General features: G+C 41.1%; 1 protein-coding gene across 1 annotated transcript in view; it reads right to left on the bottom strand.

The window, feature by feature from the left end:
• Positions 1-155: 155 nt before the first annotated feature.
• ankrd50 (ankyrin repeat domain 50) overlaps positions 156-23,613 on the bottom strand; it is a 188,124-nt gene continuing 164,666 nt past the window's right edge. Inside the window, exons 3-4 of the mRNA XM_041186591.1 lie at positions 10,803-14,371; positions 156-2,249 (exon numbers count right to left, since the gene is read on the bottom strand). Of these exons, the coding sequence (XP_041042525.1) occupies positions 10,806-14,371 (3,566 nt within the window). The 3' untranslated portion in view covers positions 156-2,249; positions 10,803-10,805. The remainder of the gene's footprint in view (positions 2,250-10,802; positions 14,372-23,613) is intronic.

The raw sequence follows: 23,613 nt of genomic DNA, 5'->3' as shown, positions 1-23,613 counted from the left end.
TTCTAACAGTTTCATTTTAAAAGGGCAAGTTTCACTCTTCAATCAGACAACTAATGATTGAGTCGTTGCCCAACATTTTTTTTTCACTTCATTTTTAAACAAATCCACCCAACTGTTTAGGCCACAATAATGTAGTTGTTAAATTAAAGTCAATCTGCTGAAAAGCAAATATATTTATTAAGTACTTTACTATACATAAGGACTTTTTGCTCAATATAATACAAGAAATAAAATAAAATCTTACAATGCAAAATTCAATGTACATTAAAGCTATTTACAACCAAATACAAAAACAAATGACTTAAGTGTAAATCTAACTAACTGAAATGCAGTTAAGTGACTATTTGAATAAACAAAATAGATTTGCATAGCAAAACAAAACTAATGAGAAAAAATAGAAACATACAGAATTCAAATACTGCCTGGAGTTAAAGATAGGAGAGTTTGTTTGGAGGGCACAAAGCCACCTGTACTCCTCTTCAGCTGCTTTTCTTTTAATTGAATGAATGAATTACTTTGGACATTTTCTGTTTAGTTGAATCAAATTGGTGAGTATACAGCCAAACCAGAGATTCAGTGTCAAGCTCCATTGAATAGGCCCAAGACAAGAACAGATGCCATTTTTTGACTCCTCAAGTTTTCATGCTTCAAACGATTCAATCCCCACACCCCCCGCCCCCAACTAACCCCCAGTGCCAGGGGAGTTGAAATATAGACTCAAAGTAATACTCATGATGCAGTTCTGGGAATTTTCTCTTTACAATATTTACATTGCAGGGACATTAAACAAATGATATTTCTAATGAGTTTAAAATCAAAATATTAACTCCCAAAACTCCAAATAGAGACATTCCGAAAATCTTAGCACCTTATGAATCAAGCTGACTATTGTCTAACCAGTACAATAATAAAGAAGGCATTTGTAAAACCTAATTAACAAGAAAGGCCGCAGGGATTATTTGAAACTTTAAATACACTCCTTGAGTAATAAAACACAAACTCTGTCCACAATGAAGCTCTGCATGTTTATTACTGCTGCACAGTACTTGGGGCTCCGTTTTGAATTCTGGAATGCAATGACACATGATCAAGCCTGCAGAGTCAAAGTCAACATTTTCAAAATCTGAAACTGCAGTCTGTCTATCAGACAATAGTCCCACAGGGACAAAAATACTGCATTGGAATACAAGCTTCTCAAATTTTTCCCACAAGATTAATAATCATATACAGAACATAAATTGATCTGGCCTTGGAATCAGCTCCTTGTCTAATATGAACATGCACTACACCACAGTTGTCCTGCCATCTATACCTTCAACACCTTACACGTGACACCTTTGTTTTACACAGAAAGTCACAAACATACAGCCAGTAATCAATTTTTCTGTAACATGTTATGTAGCTGGGTGCATTCTGTCCCTTTCTTCCAACAGGAAAGGAAACCACACACACAGAATTCAATATATGTTCTTGTATTCCATTATAATTTGTACATCCAACTTTCATTAACATAGGAAAAAAAAATCTCCCTTCAAAAATCATACTCAACCTTGAAGTCACCCTTCTTTGTATGAGTTTATGAATGCTACACTCTATAACAGAAAACAAAATAAATATTAGGCCAGCAAAGTTCCAAATTCATTTTCAGTTTTACATGGATGATGCTGTAATATCATCTCATCAAAACAATTTAATGGGACGCCAGGGAAAAAAGCTCCATGCATACTTATTCTACAAATGCAGATCTGAGTCCATAGCAATAGGCAGGGTATATTTTGCTATAATCTTCAGATCACATCTTTAGCCCTAGGACATCAACAATGCCTTGCTTGTTCAGAATCACAATCTTCTGTTGAGCTTGATCAAATTCTATATTGACATTCTGCATGCTGAATTCCTCTCAACACATCATAAAATAACAATAATTTTAGGGTGTAACATACTGTTTTGTTGTTATGAAGCTACAAAGTACACAAATATATAAAGCATATAGGTACTATACTTAAAGACAGACTTAAACATAGGCGCAGTACAGAGTTGTTTTGTATGGAACATTTAGACAGTAGTAAGACTTCTCCACTGCTGTTTTCACAAAGTGAATGTGCTTTCAAGGCTGATATCGGGTGACTTCTTCAAAATCAGGCTGGTGTTCCACTGAGGCTGCAGTTGGTTCAGTGCCTTTGGGGTTCTGACAGCAAAGTATGATGAGAATTAAATGCTGCAGTTCATTGAAATCCATTAGATTCAGTCTGGAAAAAAATGGATGCTTAGATTTAAATATATTAATAAACTACCAGGATTTTCTTGAATTTGTGAACGTTACCATGTAGTTCTTGCATTTAAATGAAACAGCAATAATTAAGTTCAGTGTCTAAAAGTAAAATCCTGGCGTATTTTTCTCTTTTTAGCCCAAGGTCACGACAATAGCACCCCTCTTGCTGCAGCAATTAAAACAAGCTAATTCATAGGCCTGGATATCTACTTGGTCTGTATGGCCCAGTTCTAAGGTGGCAGCAAATTAACTAATTCAATCACCAGGAAGTAGACTTAACATTTATTAATAAAAAATATTGGTGTTTTGATAGTCATGTGACAGATGCAGATTTGTAATAAACTACTCTATGGAGGCAGTGTTTATTCATCTAACCACTTAAGAAAATCCAATTAGTCTTTTCTACATCAGCTCCAGTGTTTCATCTTCTCCCATGAGAGTTGATGGGTCAAATGCAATTACACCAAATCTAACTCAAAAATGGAACTCACGAACAGAAATTAGATTTTAAACCATAAATTGACCCCCATTTCTAATTATATACATATATAAGCCAAATATATTCTCAACAAAAATAAATCAGGGACCATCTTGTCAATGGAATCTGAAGACTTAAGAAAGTAGGGCTTTTAATAGCACTGTTCGCTTAAAATCGCTCATGAATTTAATCAGTCAGAATATAATGACAGTAATTGTTTTCCTTAGTGAACTCTTTCAGTTGGATAGATTTATTGCCCTTTTAAAAAACTGCCTCTTGAGTTGTGCATAATATTGGCAAGGCTGTATTCATTGTCCGTTCCTAGTTGCCCGAGAAGGTGGTGCAGACTATCTCTTTGAATTGATATACTTCTTTTGCTTCTTTTGGGTATAATGCTTCACAATGATAAAGGATTTTAGAATATTAACCCAACTTTGTTTTGTCATTTGTGCAATGCATTGAGTAAATAACTTTGTTCAACAGATACATGCCAATCATTACACATCTACCCATTTAAAATTTATGGCAACACACTCATTTTCTCCAGTGCATCATTACACCCTCAAGAATTTGAACTGAATGCTTACTCAAAATAAGCCCACATTACTTTCCCTCAACACAAATTGAAAACAGCAATTATATCTGCGATTCTCAATATAAAGCAAAGCACTAAAACTGCAGTCTTACTCCACCTGTCTACGGTTAATGCTGGATACACATCCCTGTCTTTCAGAAAAAGAAGGAACAAAAGATTTTATTTAAAAATATATTTGATATTAGGTGATTTTTACACAATAATGGATCAGAATTTGTGATGAGAATAACGGTAATGATATTAGTGTTCACCTTTATAATGAAGGAAATCTGACAGCAGCTTTTGAAGCGTGCACATACACAGTTAAATGCAGAAATCCAGGGGGAGAATTTTTCCAATGGTGGGCGGGCTGGGCGGGGGTGGGCGCAGAGCCGATCGCAGGCGCCACCATTTTACATGGGTGAGCCCATTAAGGCCTGCCTAGTGTAATGCGTAGCCAGTAGCCCTCAGCGCTACCTGTGGGGGTGGGGGGAGGAGTGAGAGTCGGGGCCTGTGTTCTCTCGCATATGCGCGCGAAAGCGAGCAGCAATCTTCCTGAGGCACAGAGCTGCCTCAGGGAGATTGAATGAATTATAAAAGTTTTCAATAAATAAAAAAAAAATTATTTAAACATGTCCCCTCATGTGACAGTGTCACATGAGCTGGGACACGTTTGTGAAGTTTGGAAAATTTATTTAATTATCTTATAAAACCTTCAGGAAAACTGATCCTGTCCATGGATGAGGTTTCCTGAAAAACACTTGGGCTCGCCTGCCCACCAACCTTAAGGCGTTCTTAACAACTTTAATTACTTTTTTAATGGCCTCAGTAGGCTGTTGACAGTTTGGCGGGTGCACAACTGCCTCCAGCACACGCCCGCCGAGCGAAATCGTGTGCGATGATGTCGGGATGCACACCCAACATCATCGTGCGTTACCTTACGTGTCAGCGTGTTGGGTCCACCCCGCACGCCGATGGCAATATTCTGCCCGAGGTGTTGCTGTCAGAGATACCCTGTTCCTCCACAGGGTGAGCTATTGCAGTCCAGTCTGACAGAATCAGTATTGAAAATTACTGCAATGGTCTGAACTTGCTGTACTTGTCTGTTATTTCTGAACTAAAATGGCTCAAAAAGTTAGGGCTGGTGCATTCAGGAGTAAATTGAGTTGTTAACATTAAGTGGAAGGATAGGCAAAAAGGAAAAAGGTGGGGTAACACTCTTAATGAGGAATGAGTTCAATGCTTTAGTAAGACAGGATCTTAGATCAAAGGATCAAGATGTAGAATCAGTTTGGGTGGAGCTAAGGAACAGAAAGGGGCTCAAACATTGGTGGAAGTTGTTGATAGGCCACCAAACAGCAGTAGTAACGTTGGTCATGATATAAATCAGGAAATTAGAGATGCATGTAATGTGGTAATAATGGGCGACTTCAATTTATATATAGACTGGGTAAAACTAATTAGCACTAATGCTGTGGAGGATGAATTCCTGAGTGGGTACGAAATGGGTTTCTGGAACAGTATGTTGAACAGCCATTTAGGGATTGCGCTATTTTAGATTTACTAATATGTAATGAGAAAGGGCTAATTAATAGCCTTGCTGTAAAGGAGCCTTTGGGTAATGGTGACCATATATGATAGAATTTCACATTAAGTTTGAATGTGATATAGTTTATTCTGAAACTAGGGTCTTAAATTTGAACAAGGGAAACTATGAAGGTGCGGGGAGAGTTGGCAATGAGAAAATATACTAAGGGCAGAATGTTGAGATCGGCGTACGCCAAACCCAGCCGAGCGTAAAATGACGCGCGATGTAGTCCCGCGATATTTCGTTCGGCAGGCACGCATCTGAGTTGGCAGCACGCCCTCCGACAATTAAAAGGCCTATTAAGGCCATTAACAAGGTAATTAATCTCAAATTTATGCTTGGCGAGCAGGCGAAAACGCCAAGCGGCCTTTGCACTTTTTAGGAAGCCTCATCCACAGGCGGGATGAAGTTTCCTAAAGCAAATAAAAATAAAATAAAAATTTCACATTTGAATTACAAACATATCCCTGCTCATGTGACTCTGTTAGATGAGGGGACATGTTTTATGACGTTTATTTTCTTCATTTTTTAAACAGCGTTTTATCTCCCTGAGGCAGCTTCGTGCCTCAGAGAGATTGAAGCACTCTTTCGCGCGCATGCATGAAGTTTGTGCTAGGCCTGCTCACCCTCCTCCCCTTGCTTGCACAAGCAGCGCTGAGCGCTGCCGCTAACGTTCCACGCTGGGCAGGCCTTAATTCGCCCGCCAGCGTGAAACTGTGGTGCGATACCAATAAAGCAGTCGCCCCGCTGAGGGCAAAATTCTGCCCTAAGAGATTTGATGATAGACAGGCAATGGCTAGTATTTAAAGTATTACATAGTCTGCAATATATATACATTCCTGTATGGCTTAAAAACCCAATGGGAAAGATGAATCAACTGTGGCCAACAAAAGAAGTTAAAGGTCGCTTTAGATCAGAGGAAATGGCTTATAAAGATGCCAGAAAAAGTGGTAACCCTGAGGATTAGGCGCTGTTTAGAACCCAACAAAGCATGGCTAAGAAACTGATTAAAAAAAAACAGAATATTAAAAGAAGCTAGTGAGAAACATAAAGGCAGGCTGTAAAAACTTCTTTAGGTATGTGAAAAGGAAAATATTGTCTAGGGCAAATGTAGGCCCATTACAGGTGGTGACCGGAGAATTTATAGGGAAAATCAGGGAACTGGTGGAGGAACTAAACAATTATTTTGTGTCCATCTTCACAGAAGAAGATACAGAAAATTTCCCAGAACACTAGGCAACCGAGGGACTTGTGAAGCCGAGGCACTGAAAGTAATTAATATTAATAAAGAGGTGGTATTTGAAAAATTAACTGGATTGAAGGTTGATAAATTCCCTGGGCCGGATGAGCTGCATCCCAGAGTGCTGAAGAGGCGGCTATAGAGATAGTGGATTCATTTGCGGCTATCTTTCAAAATTCTATAGATTCTGGAAAGGTTCCTGCAGACTGGAAAGTGGCAAATGTAACCCCACCATTTAAGAAGGGAGGGAGAGGGAGAATGGAGAATTATAGACCTGTTAGTTTGACATTAGTAGTAAGGAAAATGTTAGAATCTATTGTAAAGGATGTGATAATTGGACACTTAGAAAGCAATAGTAAAATTGGGCAGAGTCAACATGGACTTCTGAAAAGGAAATCATGTTTGACAAACCTACTGGAGTTTTTTGAGGACGTTACTTATTGCATAGATAAAGGATAACCCGTGGATGTGGTGTATCTGGGGTTTCAGAGGCTTCTGATAAGGTCCTCACAGGAGGTTAGTAAACAAAATTAGAGTGTATGGGATTGGGGCTAATATGCTAGCATGGATTGAGAGTTGGTTAAGAGAAAGAAAGCAGAGTGTAGGAATAACCAGATCATACTCATGATGCAGGCTGCTACTTGTGGGATACCACAAGGAACAGTGCTAGGGCCACAGCTGTTCACAATCTATATAAATGATTTGGATGCGGGGGTCAAATGTAATATTTCCAAATTTGCTGATTTGCTGACACAAAACTAGGTGGGAACGTAAGTTGTGAGGAGGACATAAGGAGGCTTCAAGCGGACTTGGATAGGCTAAGTGAATGGGCAAGAACATGGCAGATGGAATGTAATGTGAATAATTGTTAAGTTTTTCACTTTGATAGAAAAAACAGAAGGGCAGAATATTTCTTAAATGGTGAGAAGTTGGGAAGTGTTGGTATCCAAAGGGACCTGGGTGTCCTTATTCATGAGTTACTTGCAGGTGCAGCAAACAGCAAGGAAGACAAATGGCATGTTGGCCTTCATCACAAGGGGATTTGAGTACAGAAGATGTCTTGCTGCAATTATATAGAGCCTCGGTGAGACTGCAGCTGGAATATTGTATATCGTTTTGGTCTCCTTATCTAAGGGAGGATATACTTGCTATAGAGAGAGTGCAATGGAGGATCACCAGACTAATTCCTGAGATAGTGGGACTGCCTTATCAGGAGAGATTGAGGAAACTGGCCTGTATTCTCAAGAGTTTTGAAGAATGAGAGGTGATCTCATTGAGATTTATAAAATTCTTATAGGATGTGACAGGGTGGAGGTAGCTAGGATGTTTCCGCTGGCTGCTGAATCTAGAACCAGGGGACATGATCTCAGAATAAGGGGTAGGCCTTTTGAGACCGAGATGAGGAAGAATTTCTTCACTCAGAGGGTGGCGAAACTTTGGAATTCTCTACTCTAGAGGGCTGTGTAAACTGAATCTTTGGGCATGTTCGAGATAGAAATCGATAAGATTTTTGGAGACTAATGACATCAAGGGATATGGAGATAGCGTGGGAAAGTGGCATTGTGGAAGATAATCAGCCATGATCTAATTGAATGGTGGAACATGCTCGATGGGCTGAATGGCCTACTCCTATTCTTGTGGTAATTACTGCGGAACAACCTACCTGGCTGTGGAAAAAATAATATTACAAGTGTGGAGGCTTATTCCCTCACTAGAAAGTTATTGTTGGGGGATTTTTTTTTATTTTAACCTTTTACGACTGTCTCTTTTATCTCTCTCCCTCAGTCAATTTTTATTTTGTTTTCTTTACATTTAAAATTAATTTACATTTCTTGCTACATGGTTTGGATTTTGTGTGTAACAATGAGGATTATTCAATTTGTTTGGTTGAAAGTCTTGCTGTTGCTTGGCCCTGCTCACAGCCACCAGAAATCCTGTAGAGGGTGCTGTGATGGCAAACTAAAGGAAATCTCCACTGAGTAGCCCATAAAAAGTTTGTAGGCAGCTCTCGGCAAGGTGAATGGCAAGTGCAGATTCTTCCCCACTTAGAGAAAAATCTGGGCTAATATTATAACTTCAAGGCAAACTATTTCAGATCCTACAACATTGTACTTAGACTATAAGACCATAAGACATAGGAGCAGAAATTAGGCCATTCGGCCCATCGAGTCTGCTCCGCCATTCAATCATGGCTGATAAGTTTCTCAACCCCATTCTCCTGTCTTCTCCCCGTAACCTTTGATCCCCTTACTGATCAAGAACCTATCTATCTTGGTCTTAAATATACTCAATGACCTGGCCTCCACAGCCTTCTGTGGCAATGAATTCCATAGATTCACCACTCTCTGGCTAAAGAAGTTTCTCCTCATGTCTGTTCTAAAAGGTCTTCCCTTTACTCTGAGGCTCTCGGGTCCTAGTCTCTCCTACTAATGGAAACATCTTCCCCACGTCCACTCTATCCAGGCCTTTCAGTATTCTGTAAGTCTCAATCCGATCCCCCCTCGTCCTTCTAAACTCCATCGAGTATAGACCCAGAGTCCTCAAACGTTCCTCATACGTTAAGCCTTTCATTCCTGGGATCACTCTCGTAAACCTCCTCTGGACCCTCTCCAGGGCCAGAACATCCTTCCTGAGATACGGGGCCCAAAATTGCTCACAATATTCTAAATGGGTCGAACCAGAGCCTTATAAAGCCTCAGCAGCACTTCCCTGCTTTTATATTCTAGTCCTCTTGAAATAAATGCCAACATTGCATTTGCCTTCCTAACTACCGACTGAACCTGCAAGTTAACCTTAAAAGAATCCTGGACTAGGACTCCCAAGCCCCTTTGCACTCCAGATTTCTGAATTCCCTCCCCATTTAGAAAATAGTCTATGCCTCTGTTCTTATTATCAAAGTGCATGACCTCACACTTCCCCACGTTGTATTCCAACTGCCACTTCTTTGTCCATTCTCCTAACCTGTCCAAATCTTGATGACATTAATAATTTTGTTGTGCTGCTGTCTATAGGGCCAGTTTTTTGGCAGGAACAAAATCACAGGGTAGGACTGAGCTACCCGATCCTGTCAACATTCGGCATGCCGTCATTCTAAAAGAGTTGAGAAATATCCAGTACTTCCCCCCAAAAGACACTGGGGACCCTGTGACATACATAGGATTTACAGAAAATTTACATGATCCATCATGCATTAAGTCATGCCCTGAGAACAGAATATAAAGTAGCTAAATCATCATAAAGCTCTTTTGGCAATGCACTCGGCAAGTTTTCTAAAGGATGCTTATGGATTCAGAGATATGAAGGTTCCTCCTGGCCCCACAAACATCTTCCTGCCCACCTCCCCCTTCCCTGCCAGTGCCTGACCCTTCTCCTTAATACCATTCTGCTTGTTCAGTTCTGTGGAGAAGCCATCAAGTTTTTCCTCGCATCCCTGACTCCAAAGTTTGCTGATACCATTCAAATGAAGTCCAACCACTAAAACAGATTCGGCCTTTGATGAAGTTCATTGGGCAGTTAGGGGTCTCACTCTGTCCACTGTCTGTCTGGAGACACGGTGAAGGGTCACATAAAAGTGTCCATGATAAATTACATGAAAGCATCTGCTATTATCCTTCATATTAAACTGCAACTCTCCATCATACAACTAATTTAATTTATTCTCTTGCTGCTAACAGAGCAAAACATTCTTTCTATATAGGATAATTCTCTTTTGAAATGTATCTGGAACTTAAAGACAAAGCATTTCAAAACAACTAGTTCATGCTCTATGGTTTGACTATGGCAGGTTTAGTGCCAGCTTTAATATGAAAAGATTAATTATCATGCATCAGTTGTAAACAATGTGAGACATCCACCGGTGCTGAATTTAGCTATTTTATTTGTTGATGAATAACTACCTGCATTGAACCTACATACTCAAGCTCCCAGAATCTCTTAAGAGTCACATTCCAATATTCAAAATTTCTCTTAAATCTTTTAGTCTCAAGATTTAAAGGAAAAATACTTTTTCTTAAAACTTTTTAATTGCGAAACCAGTTTATGGTTGTATGAGTTTATATATAGCACCAATAAAATCAATCTTATTTCATTAGCTAAAGAAAGGTCTAGCATCAGTTTCTCATCCCTCCCACAGATGAGACAAACTTGCTCTTGAGATATGCTCAACTATCAATATGAGTGGAAGCTGAGGTTTGAAGTTTGGATCTCCTGGTTGAGAATGCAGGACTTCTAAAAGATAGAATTTTGTCTTCACTATCTGCGTGGTAATCTGCTGGAATGGACTACTTGTCGGTTGTAGCATGAAAAATAGGTCAGGTTACATAAAGGGTGATGATCTCCATTGGGTTACCCCTCAGGCGATTAAGCTGAAAATCCACCTCTTATGTTGAAATTATTTTACATATTCTCTCATGATATGACCTGCCTTAGATTGAAATGGTCTTCTATTAGGGATAGTTATAGCAATATCAAAGTAATCTGAAACCAGATATTGGCCATTACTGATACCATGCGCATACTGGTTCATGTAACAGATCAAAACACACTTAAAGATGTTGAACCTTACATAGGAAAGTTGAATATACAACATTGAAAAGACATCACAACATATTTGCACCCATTAGAGTTGCACACAAATGAACTTGACAGTACCTGCTACAATGGTGTCTCCTTCTTGTAGTTAAAGCTAGGGTCTGTCCCTTCAATCTGTAATTTTAGGGCTTGCTTCAGACTCAGTTCAGTCTCTGCTAATGGATAACCTTCCAAACATTCAGTATGTCCTCTCTCCTGTCCACTCCTTGGAACTGCAACCCTGCCCAGGAAAACAGGATTCCCTTGCAAATAATTTGGGTTTGTCATTATTCCATTCCTTTTCTTTTGCTCCCCGTGTTGCTGAATTGAGAACTGTTGCTGAGCCCTTGAAGTTTCCTGTGGACTGTGTGGAATCAGGATCTTGCATTGTGGCTCAGGTGGTACTTCTTTTAATGACACTGCATTATTTTGCACCATTTTATTTATGGTTGTTCGTTTGTCTAGTTGTGTCATTTCGTATTCCAAAACCTTTGGCTGAGATGAGCTGTTTTGCTTGTTTTGAGCTGATCTCTTCCCAGATGAACCAGTTTTGGTGGAACCTTCACTAGGCTCAATGTGTCCAGTTTTGCTACTTTTACTAGATCTCATGTTGGGCTTCATTTGTCCCCATTCACATTCACTAGTTGTGGAACCAGCATGTTGTCCTATGGAACGTGTAGTAGATGACGGAGATACAATGGACTGCCTGCTTCGACTTCGTGGCAAAGAATGCTGCTGTATCTGCTCTGTGAAGGACATGCCATGGAAACTGTCCATGGGTACAGTTTGGGCTGTTGCTGTGGATGATGTTGTGCGGAGAGAGGAGTTTTTGGAACTCTTTAGTGAATTATTGGACAATGAGGACTTTTGTCGGTCAACTGTTGAATCTGGAGATTCAGAAGGTGAACTGAAAGGGTGTTGAGGGCCATTAGAAAAACCACGCATGGCAGACTGAAGATCTCCTCCACCAGTGCTACCAGAGCTATTTGATTTAATTGTCAAGGAGTGCATTTTCACAGTGACAGACTGAGGGGCTGTCTGTTCCATTGTGTGAACTGGAGAAGGGCTACATCCATTTAGACTCGATGCCCCATACTTTTCCAATAACTTTATAATCTGCGTATGGCCACCTTTTGCTGCAACCCTCATTGCAGTCCGTCCAAATTGGTCTGCATGGTTTGGATCGGCACCATGTTCCAGCAATGTCTGAACAACATCCACATGCCCTTCCTGGGCTGCAATACAAAGAGCAGTAGCACCCTGGTTGCATGTGTGATCTACCAATGCTCCATGGTCAATCAGCAGTTGCACAACCTTCACGTGACCCTGCCATGCAGAAGATTGCAAAGCTGACCGCTTCTCATTGTCAGCGGAATTGACATCAGCATGATAATTTATCAAAAGTTGGGCCATTTCCAAATGCCCCTGCCAGCAAGAGACATGAAGAGCAGTTCTCCCCTCTGCATCTGTGCTTTCCACATTTGCTCCATTTTCTAACAAATACTCAGCCATTGCTAGTTGATTTTCAAGTGCCAAGATATACAGTGTTGGCCGGCTGTCAGCATCCTTGTAATTCACATCGGCCCCATGGCTCAAGAGCAGTTCAACTATATCTCGATGTCCTTCTAATGATGCAACACGTAATGCATTCCTACCATCGTAGCCCCTTTGGTCCACGTTTGATTTGTTTTCGAGCATAACCTGCACACAGTCATAATGACCCTCCTGACCCGCCAGTATTAAAGGGATTCGACCATCATTATCCACCTCATTAGTTCTAGCACCTTGTTCAATAAGTGCTTCGCATACTAGTCGGTGACCCTCAAATGCTGACATATGCAATGGAGTCCAACCAGCATCATCCCTATGATTCTCATCTAGTCCTCTGTCCAGCAGAGTACGCACCACTTCTACATTCCCTTGTGCTGAGGCTATACTCAGTACTGTTCTTCCTTCACTATCAATAGTATCTACAGCTGCGCCCCAAAACAACAAGGTATTTACAACAGATGCATGGCCCATGGATGCAGCAGCCAGAAGAGGGGTCCGACCATTGTTATCTGTGTGATCCACATCTGCCCCTCCTTCAAGAAGCAAATCGACAACGTCCACATGACCTTCATAGGCAGCTACTAACAGTGGAGTCATGCCATCTTTGTCACAGTGATCAACTTCTGCTCCTCGGTCAATCAGCAAGCTAACTACTGATGCATGACCTTTACTTGCAGGGACACACAGAGCAGCTACTGATAGGGCTGTTCTTCCATCCACATCTTCATGATTGATCTCTGCACCATGATCTACCAGGTGTTCTACTATTTCTCTATGCCCCATGTATGCTGCTGCAATAAGTGCAGTCCTTCCTTCATTATCTGCTTTGTTAACTTCTGCTCCATGCTGAAGCAAATTTAAAACAATGTCCTCATGTCCTCCCCATGCTGCAGCCCTGAGAGCAGTTCGACTGTCTGCATCTGCACAATCCACTTTAGCTCCAGCATAGAGAAGTGCAGATACCACCTCTGTATGCCCTCCCCAAGCTGCTGACCTTAATGCTGTCCAGCCATCTTGGTCAGTATGATTTATGTTGGCACCATGTCCAATGAGGCAATTAATAACCTTGGTATGACCTTGCCTTGCAGCAAGTGTAAGTGCTGTCTGTCCATGATTATCTTCAATTTCCAGATCAGCATCCCTAGATATCAGTAGGTTAACAACATCCAAATTGCCACTGTAGGCTGCACTACCCAACAGCGTTCTTCCATTCGAGTCACTCTGATTAACAGAAGCACCATTATCTAGTAATGTCCGAATGGAGTCCTCCCTCTCCAGTGCCTGCCGTACAATACATGATGTGCGGTCATCATCGCTGTTCACATGAGCTCCTGCTTTTACTAAAAGCTGTAGTATTTCCTGCTCTTTTGGAACCATTGTTGACAAAGCTCCTTTCACAGGTGTGCTGTTCCAGATCATCCACAAAGCTAAGTGATGTGGCTCCAGCTGCAAGTTAGAATTAAGCAGGTGCAGTGCAAACTCTTGTACCTCCAAAGGGGAGAGTTCTTTTGCATGACATGTGTAACTCATAGCAAGCATTCTGTGGCCCTCTGCTGCATTACACAAGTATTTCTGTGTGCAATGCTTCACATCAAGCAACCACTCTGCGAAACTGTAATGAAACAGAATTTTAGTGCTTCCCAAGCCATCTACAAGAACCTTTGATAATATATCTAATTTCCGTTGAAATTCTTCAATCGTCATGGTCATGTTTTTTGTCCAGACTGCATGATACAATTCTAAAGTAGTTAATGGCCTACAGGCAGCCAAAATTACATTTAGAATAGGCTGCACTTTTGCAAATTGTTTTCGCACAAAAAGCCTCTGACAAAGCCAAAGGTACAGTCCATTCAGAGTTCCTGGAATATCCCTAATCTCTCGCAGCATAATAAAACTTTCCACCACTCCATCAAGCACACGTTCGAGATAAAGAAAACAGCCACTGCTTTTAATATGGAGCTGGTTCAACATTTCAGCTGTTTCTTTTGTCAGGTGCTGTCTCAATGCTTCTTCCTGGTCCAGACGATACAGGATATACTGCTGCACGTCTTTTACAATGTAGGCTTTACGCAGGTCATCCAAGCTAATTTTTCGGAAGCCTGAAAGAAAAAAAAGATTAAATAATGTGATATATGCAGAGGTTTATTGAGCTATTGGCTGCCTCTTTCATAAAACTCTCTTTTGCACAGCTTGATACCCAACTAATAAGTACAGTCCTGACTGTCTAACCCTTGAACCCTTTGTCCTTGCAAACTACCTACCACCCCATCTGCAATCGCTCTTTCTTCTCCAAAGTTTCTGAACATCTTTCTCACAGCTCCATTTTTGAACCTCTCCAACCAGGTTTTCTATCCTGCCACATCACTGAAATGGCCCTAATAAAAGCCACAAATAACATCCTATGATTGTGACCATGTTGCACTACACCTCTTCATCCTTCTTGACCTCACTGCAGACTTTGACATGATTGACCACACCATCCTCTTCCAACATCTCTTCTCTCTTCGCCCATGTACACTTAGGTGGGATGGCTTTGTTCCACCTTACCTATCCAGTTGTAGTCAGAAATGTTCCTGCAATGACTTCTCACGCCCCCTGAAGTCTCTCAAGAATCTATCTTTGGCCACTTCCCATTTCTCACCTACATGCTGCCCCTTTACCAAAGACAAACACCCAAAGATATGACATCAGGATCCACGTATACGCAGATATTACCCAGCTCATCCTCACCATCATTTTCTGCACCCCTCCATTGCCTTGGGTTGTCAGACTGCTTGTCCAAAATTCATTTCTGGATCACCTTTGATTTCCTCCAATTAAACATTGGGTGACTGAAATCATTGTCTTAGGCCCTAGCCACAATTCTAATTCCCTTGGTGTGGATTCTATTCCCAGCCCTGGCCAGTGTCTCAGACTTAACCAAAATCCTTTGTACCCTTTTTGGCCTCAATCTGACCATCTGAAGCTGTATCCTCTCCATCACAAAGTTCACGCATCTCTGTAACATATCTGATTCCTGCCACTATCTCAGCATATCTGCAGCTGAAAACTCATTTATACTTTCATTCCCTCCAGGCTTGACTATTTCAGTACTTTGCTGGCTGGCCTCCTATCTTCCATTACTTCAACTTATCCAAAATTCTAAATGCCAATATCCAACTGTGAAATTCACCCATCACCCCAGTTCTTGCTCCCGGTCCACCAATGCCTCAATTTTAAGATTCAGATTAAAGTTCAAATTATCGTTTGGTATTACAGAACTTGAGTGTTGCTGAAAAAAGAGACATGCCCAAGCTTTTCATCTTGCACTCATCAGGACACTCACAAGAATACTAATATAGGAGGGAGAACAACAATTTATATTGTATGTGAAGAGTGCTGATTGGTAGGCAAGTGGCGTTGCCATGGAGAGTGCACGACTGATGGTGACTGACAGTTAACTGCCAAGCATTGTTTGAAATTTAAACCAAGCAGCTTGACCCTGATTGGTCAAGGCATTGCCCTGAGCAATGAGTCAGTGAATGGCTGTCACTTATTTTGTTGAGCTGAAACAGGCGCAGTGTATGTACATGCTCTTTCTGTCTACGAAGAACAGGGGCCTTGTGTATTAATATATGTAGCTTCCAGTACACACAAAAGTATGTAACTGTGTATGAAAATGTGTATGTGTGTGGGTAAAGACAATGTCAGGATTATCTGTGAAGCACTCTTCCCAGTCAGTAATGATTGTGTAACCTACAACATTCACTATCTAGCCTCACAAATGAATAACGGCCACTTAGTCAAAGTGGTGTATGGTGCTAGTTGCCTGTAGGTCTATGCACAGCAAGCAGACAAAAGGAGGGCATGAGAGGAGGAAAAAAATGCATATCCCTCCTGTGCTCCATTATTGGATCACCTGGATTACAGTGGAGCTCTACAATAAGTTAATCAATAATGGTTTCATAAAATACAAAGTAACTTGATTCTCATGCACACTAACTTATTACACGAATATCCTCATCTCTAAAAGGATACAGAAAACTACACTTAATAGTGAAATATAGTAATAAATAGCTGGAAGTGAATACAACTTTGAAGTCATTTAATTGCTCATAATTTTGATATATTTGAGTAGTTTTATTCAGTTTGGCTCAGGTTTCTTCCCTGTGATTGCAGATGTTGATCTGCAGTGTGTTTTCGTGGCTAATTTAAGATGATGGGAATTACTATGACAAGGTTCTGTGATAACTAGTTGATCTTCCATGGCATTGCACAGAGCGAATTATCACCAAATGCAGAAAGGTTACTGGCAATGATAAACAGACCATGATGGGAGAAGTGCAGACATAAGGAGGCAGATAGAGGTGGTGGGGTGGGAAGCGGAAATGGGCTAGAGGAGTGAAAAATAAGAGGAGGGGAAACGGGAGATGGGTAGTGGTGGAGGGGGGAAATTGGAAGCTAACCAAAGGTAATACTAACTTTGTTTGGATTGGGAGGGTGGGAGTGTGTGGTAGTCGGGGTGGGGTGAGTGGGGCGGGGGGGGGGGGGGGGGTGGTATGGTAATGGTGCAAAAAAACCATACTTGCAGGGCCAAAAATAGGAATGCAAAATTCTCCTAGGGTGTCAAACTCACCTAGTTGGATGTTGGGGGGAATGGGGAGGAAATGTTCTTATTTTTCTTAACAGGCGAGACAGGGGTTCTTGTTCAGCGTCTTTGGCAGGAAGGGGCATAGCAAGCTCACTTAGAGGTTGGGGGAGGGTAGAATTTGCAGGTTCTCAGGGGAGGGGCAAGAAGATACAGTGGGATTCCTAATTGAGAATGATCTAGGAAGATTTGTGCATTCAGGAGTTATTTGACAACAAATTAGCAAAACTATGTGGCAATTTAACACCATTATTATTCATCTTTGAATACTGACTACAGCGTGTAATAGAAACACAGAAAATTTACTGTACCAAAGGAGGCCATTCAGCCCATTATGTCTATGTCAACTGAAAAATAAGCTAACCTGCCTGTTTCTACATTCCAGCTCTTGATCTGTAGCCTTGCAGGTTACAGCCCCTTAACTGCACATCCAAATATTTTGTAGACACCATGAGGGTTTCAGCTTCTACCACCAATACTGACTTAATATCCGTATGTTAATTTAAGTAGCTTTCCATACAGGACAATTTTCAGGATAGACATCCCCTGGCTTCTTTGCACACAGATGCTGACTCACCACTTCTACATACAGTGTCAGCTTCTGTTTTTAAATCCAATTTCATGTGACAACACAACACTGTAAAGTCCTATGTATCATACAGGTGTAATCAGTATTGTTGGTAAATGAAGACACTTTTGACAATGGATATATCCATATCATCAGTTGACACACAGCTTTTCCTGCATTTTGAAGTGGAATACTGTGAACCATCCAATAATTTTAATAAAGTATACATGATCAATACGTTATTTTCTGCAGGTGGTGAACTCATGTATGGCTACAGTTCCATAGATCTTCCTGATTCCACACTTTACACTAATCTGCCATGACTGCTATCTCTCAGACTCCCTGACTTTGTAATCATCTTTTTGTGCTATCACTCCCTGCCTCATCAGTAAAAAAAAATTCTCACATTGGATATGCCTAAATTTGAACAATTATGAAGCACCGCATTTTCACTTTTCCAAAGGAAATAAAGTTTAAAACGTTTATACCACTGACAGTGTAATGCCCCAAGGTTTGGCTCCCTAGACTGTTTCAACTTTAGAACCAGTAACAATAGCCAATTTGATTTTTCTGCTTGCTTCAAATCATGCATAAGATTCTATTTAAAACTGCCTGCACAATTTGAATTTTCAGGTTATAGAGCTTTCATGATTTTGAGGAGGTACTATGTGCCAAAATACTTTTAAAAATGCAGTTTTGACTTATATGGCAAGGCTGAGCAAAAATATGACAGCTTAAAATGTTTCTCTCTAAATAGGATTTAAAGTTTTGTCCAAATCAGCATGGATATTGACTCAACAGTAGGACATTCTGCTATGCACTGATATTGCAAAGGAACTTCGCTGTCTGACACAAATATTTTAAAATCATGAAAGTCATGTGCCAGCAAGAAATGGTTCCTCACATCAATGCTTGACTCACCATTCTAGGTGTATAAGGCATAAAAGCTTAATGTGATATGTATCACATTTCCATGATATATTTCTGTGATATATTTCATTTCTTTTTAAAAGAAAATATATCTGGCTGATTGTTCTGGAAAATATTTCCTTACCATTTAAATATCAGCTTTAGAGCAGATTGTTCACTGGTCAGTGCATTGCTTTAGCCATTTGCCAATCAACAATTAAGTGCATACATAGTCTGCTCCAGTCACTGATTACCATCTAAGAGCACAGCAAGACACCAAGCATTGGACACCAAAAAGCAACTGAACAACAAAGAGAGAAATGTACTGTGAAAAGCTCTCAAGAGCAATTATATCCTGAAGGATTTGTCACAGTAAATGTGCTTTCCCATGGATGTTACATTCTTAAGTAATCAGTACCAATAAACTGTCTAGTCCAACATGCTATACTGTCATGTAATGGGCTCAAATGGGAACAATATTGCAAAGGATTAATGCTATTGACAGTGCTGCAATAGTAATACAAATAAAGCAATGCTGGACTTGTTTATTGCACTGTAATTATTAAGAGAGAGCTGGCTGGCTCAGAGATAGCAAGCATAGGATAGCTTTTTCTTTAAATTTTGTGTGTCAGTCAATTATGAAAAACATTAATTTTGCAAATCTAGCAACAGTGTGTGCATTTGGGTGGGGGTAACAGTAAGAAGAATAATTAATTATCTGATTCTGTACTTTGCTGGAAAGAATATTGTGTCAAACTTTATTTAATTATTGGGAAGAAGCCTATATATGGAAATAGAACACTTTTAAACATAAAGTCAAACACAATCAAATGAGTAAGCAAAAGGTAGGACTACTGAGTCTCTGGTGGTCCCAAACAGCAACTTCCAGCCCCCAACAGGAACATATTTAATAATCAATACACAGTGAAACCTATCTATAATGACTACCCCTGGGACTAGAGTCACTGTCTTTTTGGACAGATGGTTTCTATGGGAAGGTTCAAGTCTGAATGGCTCATTTATACTGTCGGGATGCATGGAAACTACTCATTAGGCACTTTTCATGATGCATTCCTTTCTTGTTTTTCCGTCTTTGAAGATTCTTCCTACCTCATACTTCACCCTCCTCTGAAAGATAAACCATATGCTGCTTGTTGCTATATGAGAGAATTAATTTACCTCAAAAAAAAACTTAATGTTTTTCTCTTATTAAAAGCACTGGCTTATGCTGAGGTACAGTTACAAGGGTTTTAAGCACCAGTGATCTTAACCATATGGCCATCTTGACCCATGAGTCTAACTGTAAGAGTAGAGGAATCATAATAGAGGCCAATTATGTACTTACCCACCACAAAACAATCAAGAACAGAAAACCTGATTAATTATTTGTCTACATAATGGCGAGAATGTGGAACTTAGGGCCACATGGAATAGTTGAAGTACATAGCATTGACATAAATAAGGGGATGCTTATTGCATATATAAAGGAGAAGGGAACAGAATGGAAAGAGACACATGTGAAGCATAAACAAATATAGACCAGCTGGGCCAAATGGCCCATTTCTATGCAATTCTATCTAGCTTAGAAGTGCCAAGGCCTTTGTTGAAACAGTTGTGTATGGATTACCCTTATAAATGCTTGGCTGGGCCCCAAGTCTCACTAATGGATTCAGCTCTCTGAGGATTGTTTACACAACTGAGAAGGGGGCTTTGAGCTTTGTTTGATTGACAGTTTTATGAGTTGAGAGAATTGTGTCTCTGAAGTGGTTTTTGATGGCCTGTTTGTTTTGATAGGTTTATGGCTAAGCATTTTTTAAGGAGAGTTTGAATGAATGTTTATTTTTTATAGTTTCATGAGCATTTAAAAGACTTTCCAATGTTATTATATGGTTCATGAATCCTGTCCATAGTGGATACTGGGTAACTGAATATGGAGGATGCATGAATGGTGCGAAGTGGAATGAGGAATTGTGGGGGGTATGGTGAGAGCTGGGGTGCCTAACATTCATTGACAGAACTGGACTGATGTCCCCATAAATGGATGTGGACCTTCTAATCTGCCAGCCTTGGCATCCACCCGTCTCTGTTTCTACCTTGGACCTGCATGGTGGCCCTGACTCCAGCCCGTCCCTGCCACTCCACAGTGAAAATACTGTGGGTGGGCACTGTTGGACAGGAGGTGTGATTGTGATATTGGGAAATGGCCCAACTCACGATGGAGGATGAAAATCCAGACCATTTTGGGTCTGTGACCTTTCATCAGAAAAGTGAAAGATCACAGACTTGAAATATTAGGCCCATTTCTCTGTCCAAAGATGCTGCCAGAGCCTGGTTCCAGTATTTTTGGGTTTTATTTGAGCTCATGCCCATGTGGATACTGCAAGGAGACAAACTGCGGATGAATAATTATCTGCACTGCTAATCAATAAAGATCTGACAAAAATCGCCAAGGAAAGAGGGTGACTTGTATCTTGGCTAATATTACCTTGCCCGAGGAAATGGCAGAAAACTGGTTTAGCCATTCAGTGCCAGATCTGGCTGGACCAGATAAAGCACGATTAAGTCCTGCTGAAACATTCACTATTCCACTAGCCTATCAAACCAATCTTCCTCCAAAGATGCCCTAGCTCTGAACATGTATATTTCTCTTGTTTCTCTCTTATCTTCCTCATCCGCTCTCTGAATTCAACTTGCTCATGAGACCCAGCTGCTGCTCCCTCAATCCTATTCCCAATAAACTGATCGGCAACTTCTCCTCCAGGCCCTCTGTCAGCTGACATTAACAGTGTCTTTATAGGTGCTGTCCCTTGCTTCTTTAAATCTGCCATCAGCTCAACAAAAAAAAAATCTTGACCCCACTGCCGTTGCAAACTACCACCCCTTCTCCAATCTTCTATTTCTTTTCAAAGTCCTTGAATTTGATTTTACCTCCCAAATCTGAGTCCATCTTTCCTGGGACTTTTTATTTATTTGTTCATGGGATGTGGGTGTTGCTGGCTAGGACAGCATTTATTGCCGATCCTCATTTGCCCTTGAGAAGGTGGGGGGTTAGATACCTCCTTGAACTACTGCAGTCCATGTATTGTGGGTACACCCACAGTGCTGTTAGGGAGGGAGTTCCAGATCTTGACTTAACGACAATGAAGGAACGGTGATACGTTACCAAGTCAGGATGGTGTGTGTCATGTAGGGGAACTTATAGGTGATGGTGTCCCCATTCATCTGTTGCCCTTGCCCTTCTAGGTGGTAGAGGTTATAGATTTGGAAGATGCTGTTGAAGGAGCCTTAATGAGTTGCTGCAGTGCATCTTGTAGATGGTACACACTGTTGCCACTGTGCACGTTCCATGTTTGAATCCCTCCAATCAGGCTTCTGCCTCGACACAGTACTGAAACAGCTCTTATCAAAATCAAAATTAAAATTACATTGTGTGTGATTGTGATGAAGGTAAATATCCCTTGACATGCTTTGACGTGATTGACTATAACAGTTTCCTCCAACACTTCTCCATTGTCCTCCAGCTGGGTCAGATTGCACTCGTTCCATGCTTATCGGTCTATTCATAGCCAGAAAATCTCTTGCAATGGTTTCTCTTTCCATCCCCGTATTCTTATCCTAGGGCCACTCCTATTTCTCATCTACATGCTGCCCCATGACATCATCCCCCAGAAGCACAGTGTTGGTCCACATAGGTACTGGGATGACACCCAGCCCTACTTCACCACCGCATCTCTTGATTCTTCCACTATTGCTAAATTATCCAACTGCTTATCTGACATTAGGTTTCCTCTAATTAAATACTGGAAAGACTGAAGATTTCGTCCAATTAAATACTGGAAAGAGTGAAGGCATTCGGCAGAATTTTGCCGTCAGCGAGCAGGGGGCAGGGCCCGCTTGCTGACATGTAAAATGACGGGGGATGACGTCGGGCGGAATCCCCGACGTCATCCTGGTCCATTTAAATTTTCAAGAAGGCGGGCCCGCAGCAAAATCAGCTGCGGGCCTGCCGACCTGTCAATGGCCAATTGGGGGCATTGACAGATCAATTAAAGTACTTAGTGTACCTGCCCGTCTAACCTTAAGGTTGGCGGACAGGCCAGGAGCCCCGGCAGCAAACAGATAAAACATGAAACCTCACCCACAGGTGGGATGAGGTTCCATGCAGGGTTTTAAAATTTTTAATAAAGTTATTATGTACATTATGATCATGTCCCATCTCATGTGACATTGTCACATGATGGGGACATGTTAAGGAATTTTTTTTTCTCTATTTTTAATATTAGCCTCAGGGTGATGTGCACTCTTTCGTGAGCAAGCGTGAAAGAGCGCACTCTCGCTTTTGTGGAATCTCCCTAGCCCTCACAGGAAGCACATAGCGCTTCCTGCCGGATGTCACGCTGGGCAGGCCTTAATTGGCCTGCCCACGTAAAATGGCGGCGGGGCCTGCTTCTCCGCTGGGGATCATCTCCCTGCCTGCCGGAGATTGGGTCAGGCCTGGCTGCCCAACAGGCAGAATATTCTGCCCATTGTCTTCGGTATCTAGTCCAAACAGCATTCTGAGCGACTGTCTCCATCTCTCTGTCTGGCAATAGTCTGAGACTAAACCAGGCTGTTTGCAACCTTGGTTTCATATTTGACCCTGAAATGAGCTTCTGGCCACATGTCTACATCATCATTAAAAACGCCATTTCCATCTCCGTAACAATACCTGACTTTGACCCTGCCTCTGCTCATCTGCTGAAAAGCTCACATGGGCTTTTGTTACCTCTAGGCTTGATTATTTCAATACACTCTTGGCTGCTCTCTCACATTCTACATTCTGTAAAGCTGAGGTCATCCAAACTCTGTTGCCCATGTTTTACACGCATCACTCCCATTCAGCTATCACTACTCTGCTCACTGACCTGCACTGGCTCCTGGTCAAGCAATGCTTTGATTTTAAATTTCTCATCTTTTTTTTCAAATATCTCCATGGCTTCATCCCTCCCTAGCTTTGTAACCTACTCCAGCCCCACAGCCCTCTGAGATATCTGTTTATCTAATTTTGGCATCTTGGGCATCCTCGATTTCAGTTGCTCCACTATTGGTGGTGAGGCCTTCAGCTACCTAGGCCCTAGGCTCTGGAATTCCCTTACTAAAATTCTCCGCAACTTAACCTCACTTTTTTCCTTTAATTCACTCTTTAGAACCTACTCTTTGACCAAAACATTGACCACCTGCCCTAAAATCACTTTTTG

Source organism: Carcharodon carcharias, chromosome 1, assembly GCF_017639515.1.
Source record: "Carcharodon carcharias isolate sCarCar2 chromosome 1, sCarCar2.pri, whole genome shotgun sequence".
Taxonomy (NCBI): Eukaryota; Metazoa; Chordata; class Chondrichthyes; order Lamniformes; family Lamnidae; genus Carcharodon; species Carcharodon carcharias.
The sequence above is the reverse complement of the archived record's forward strand: the minus strand, read 5'-3'. Positions and strand labels throughout refer to the sequence as shown.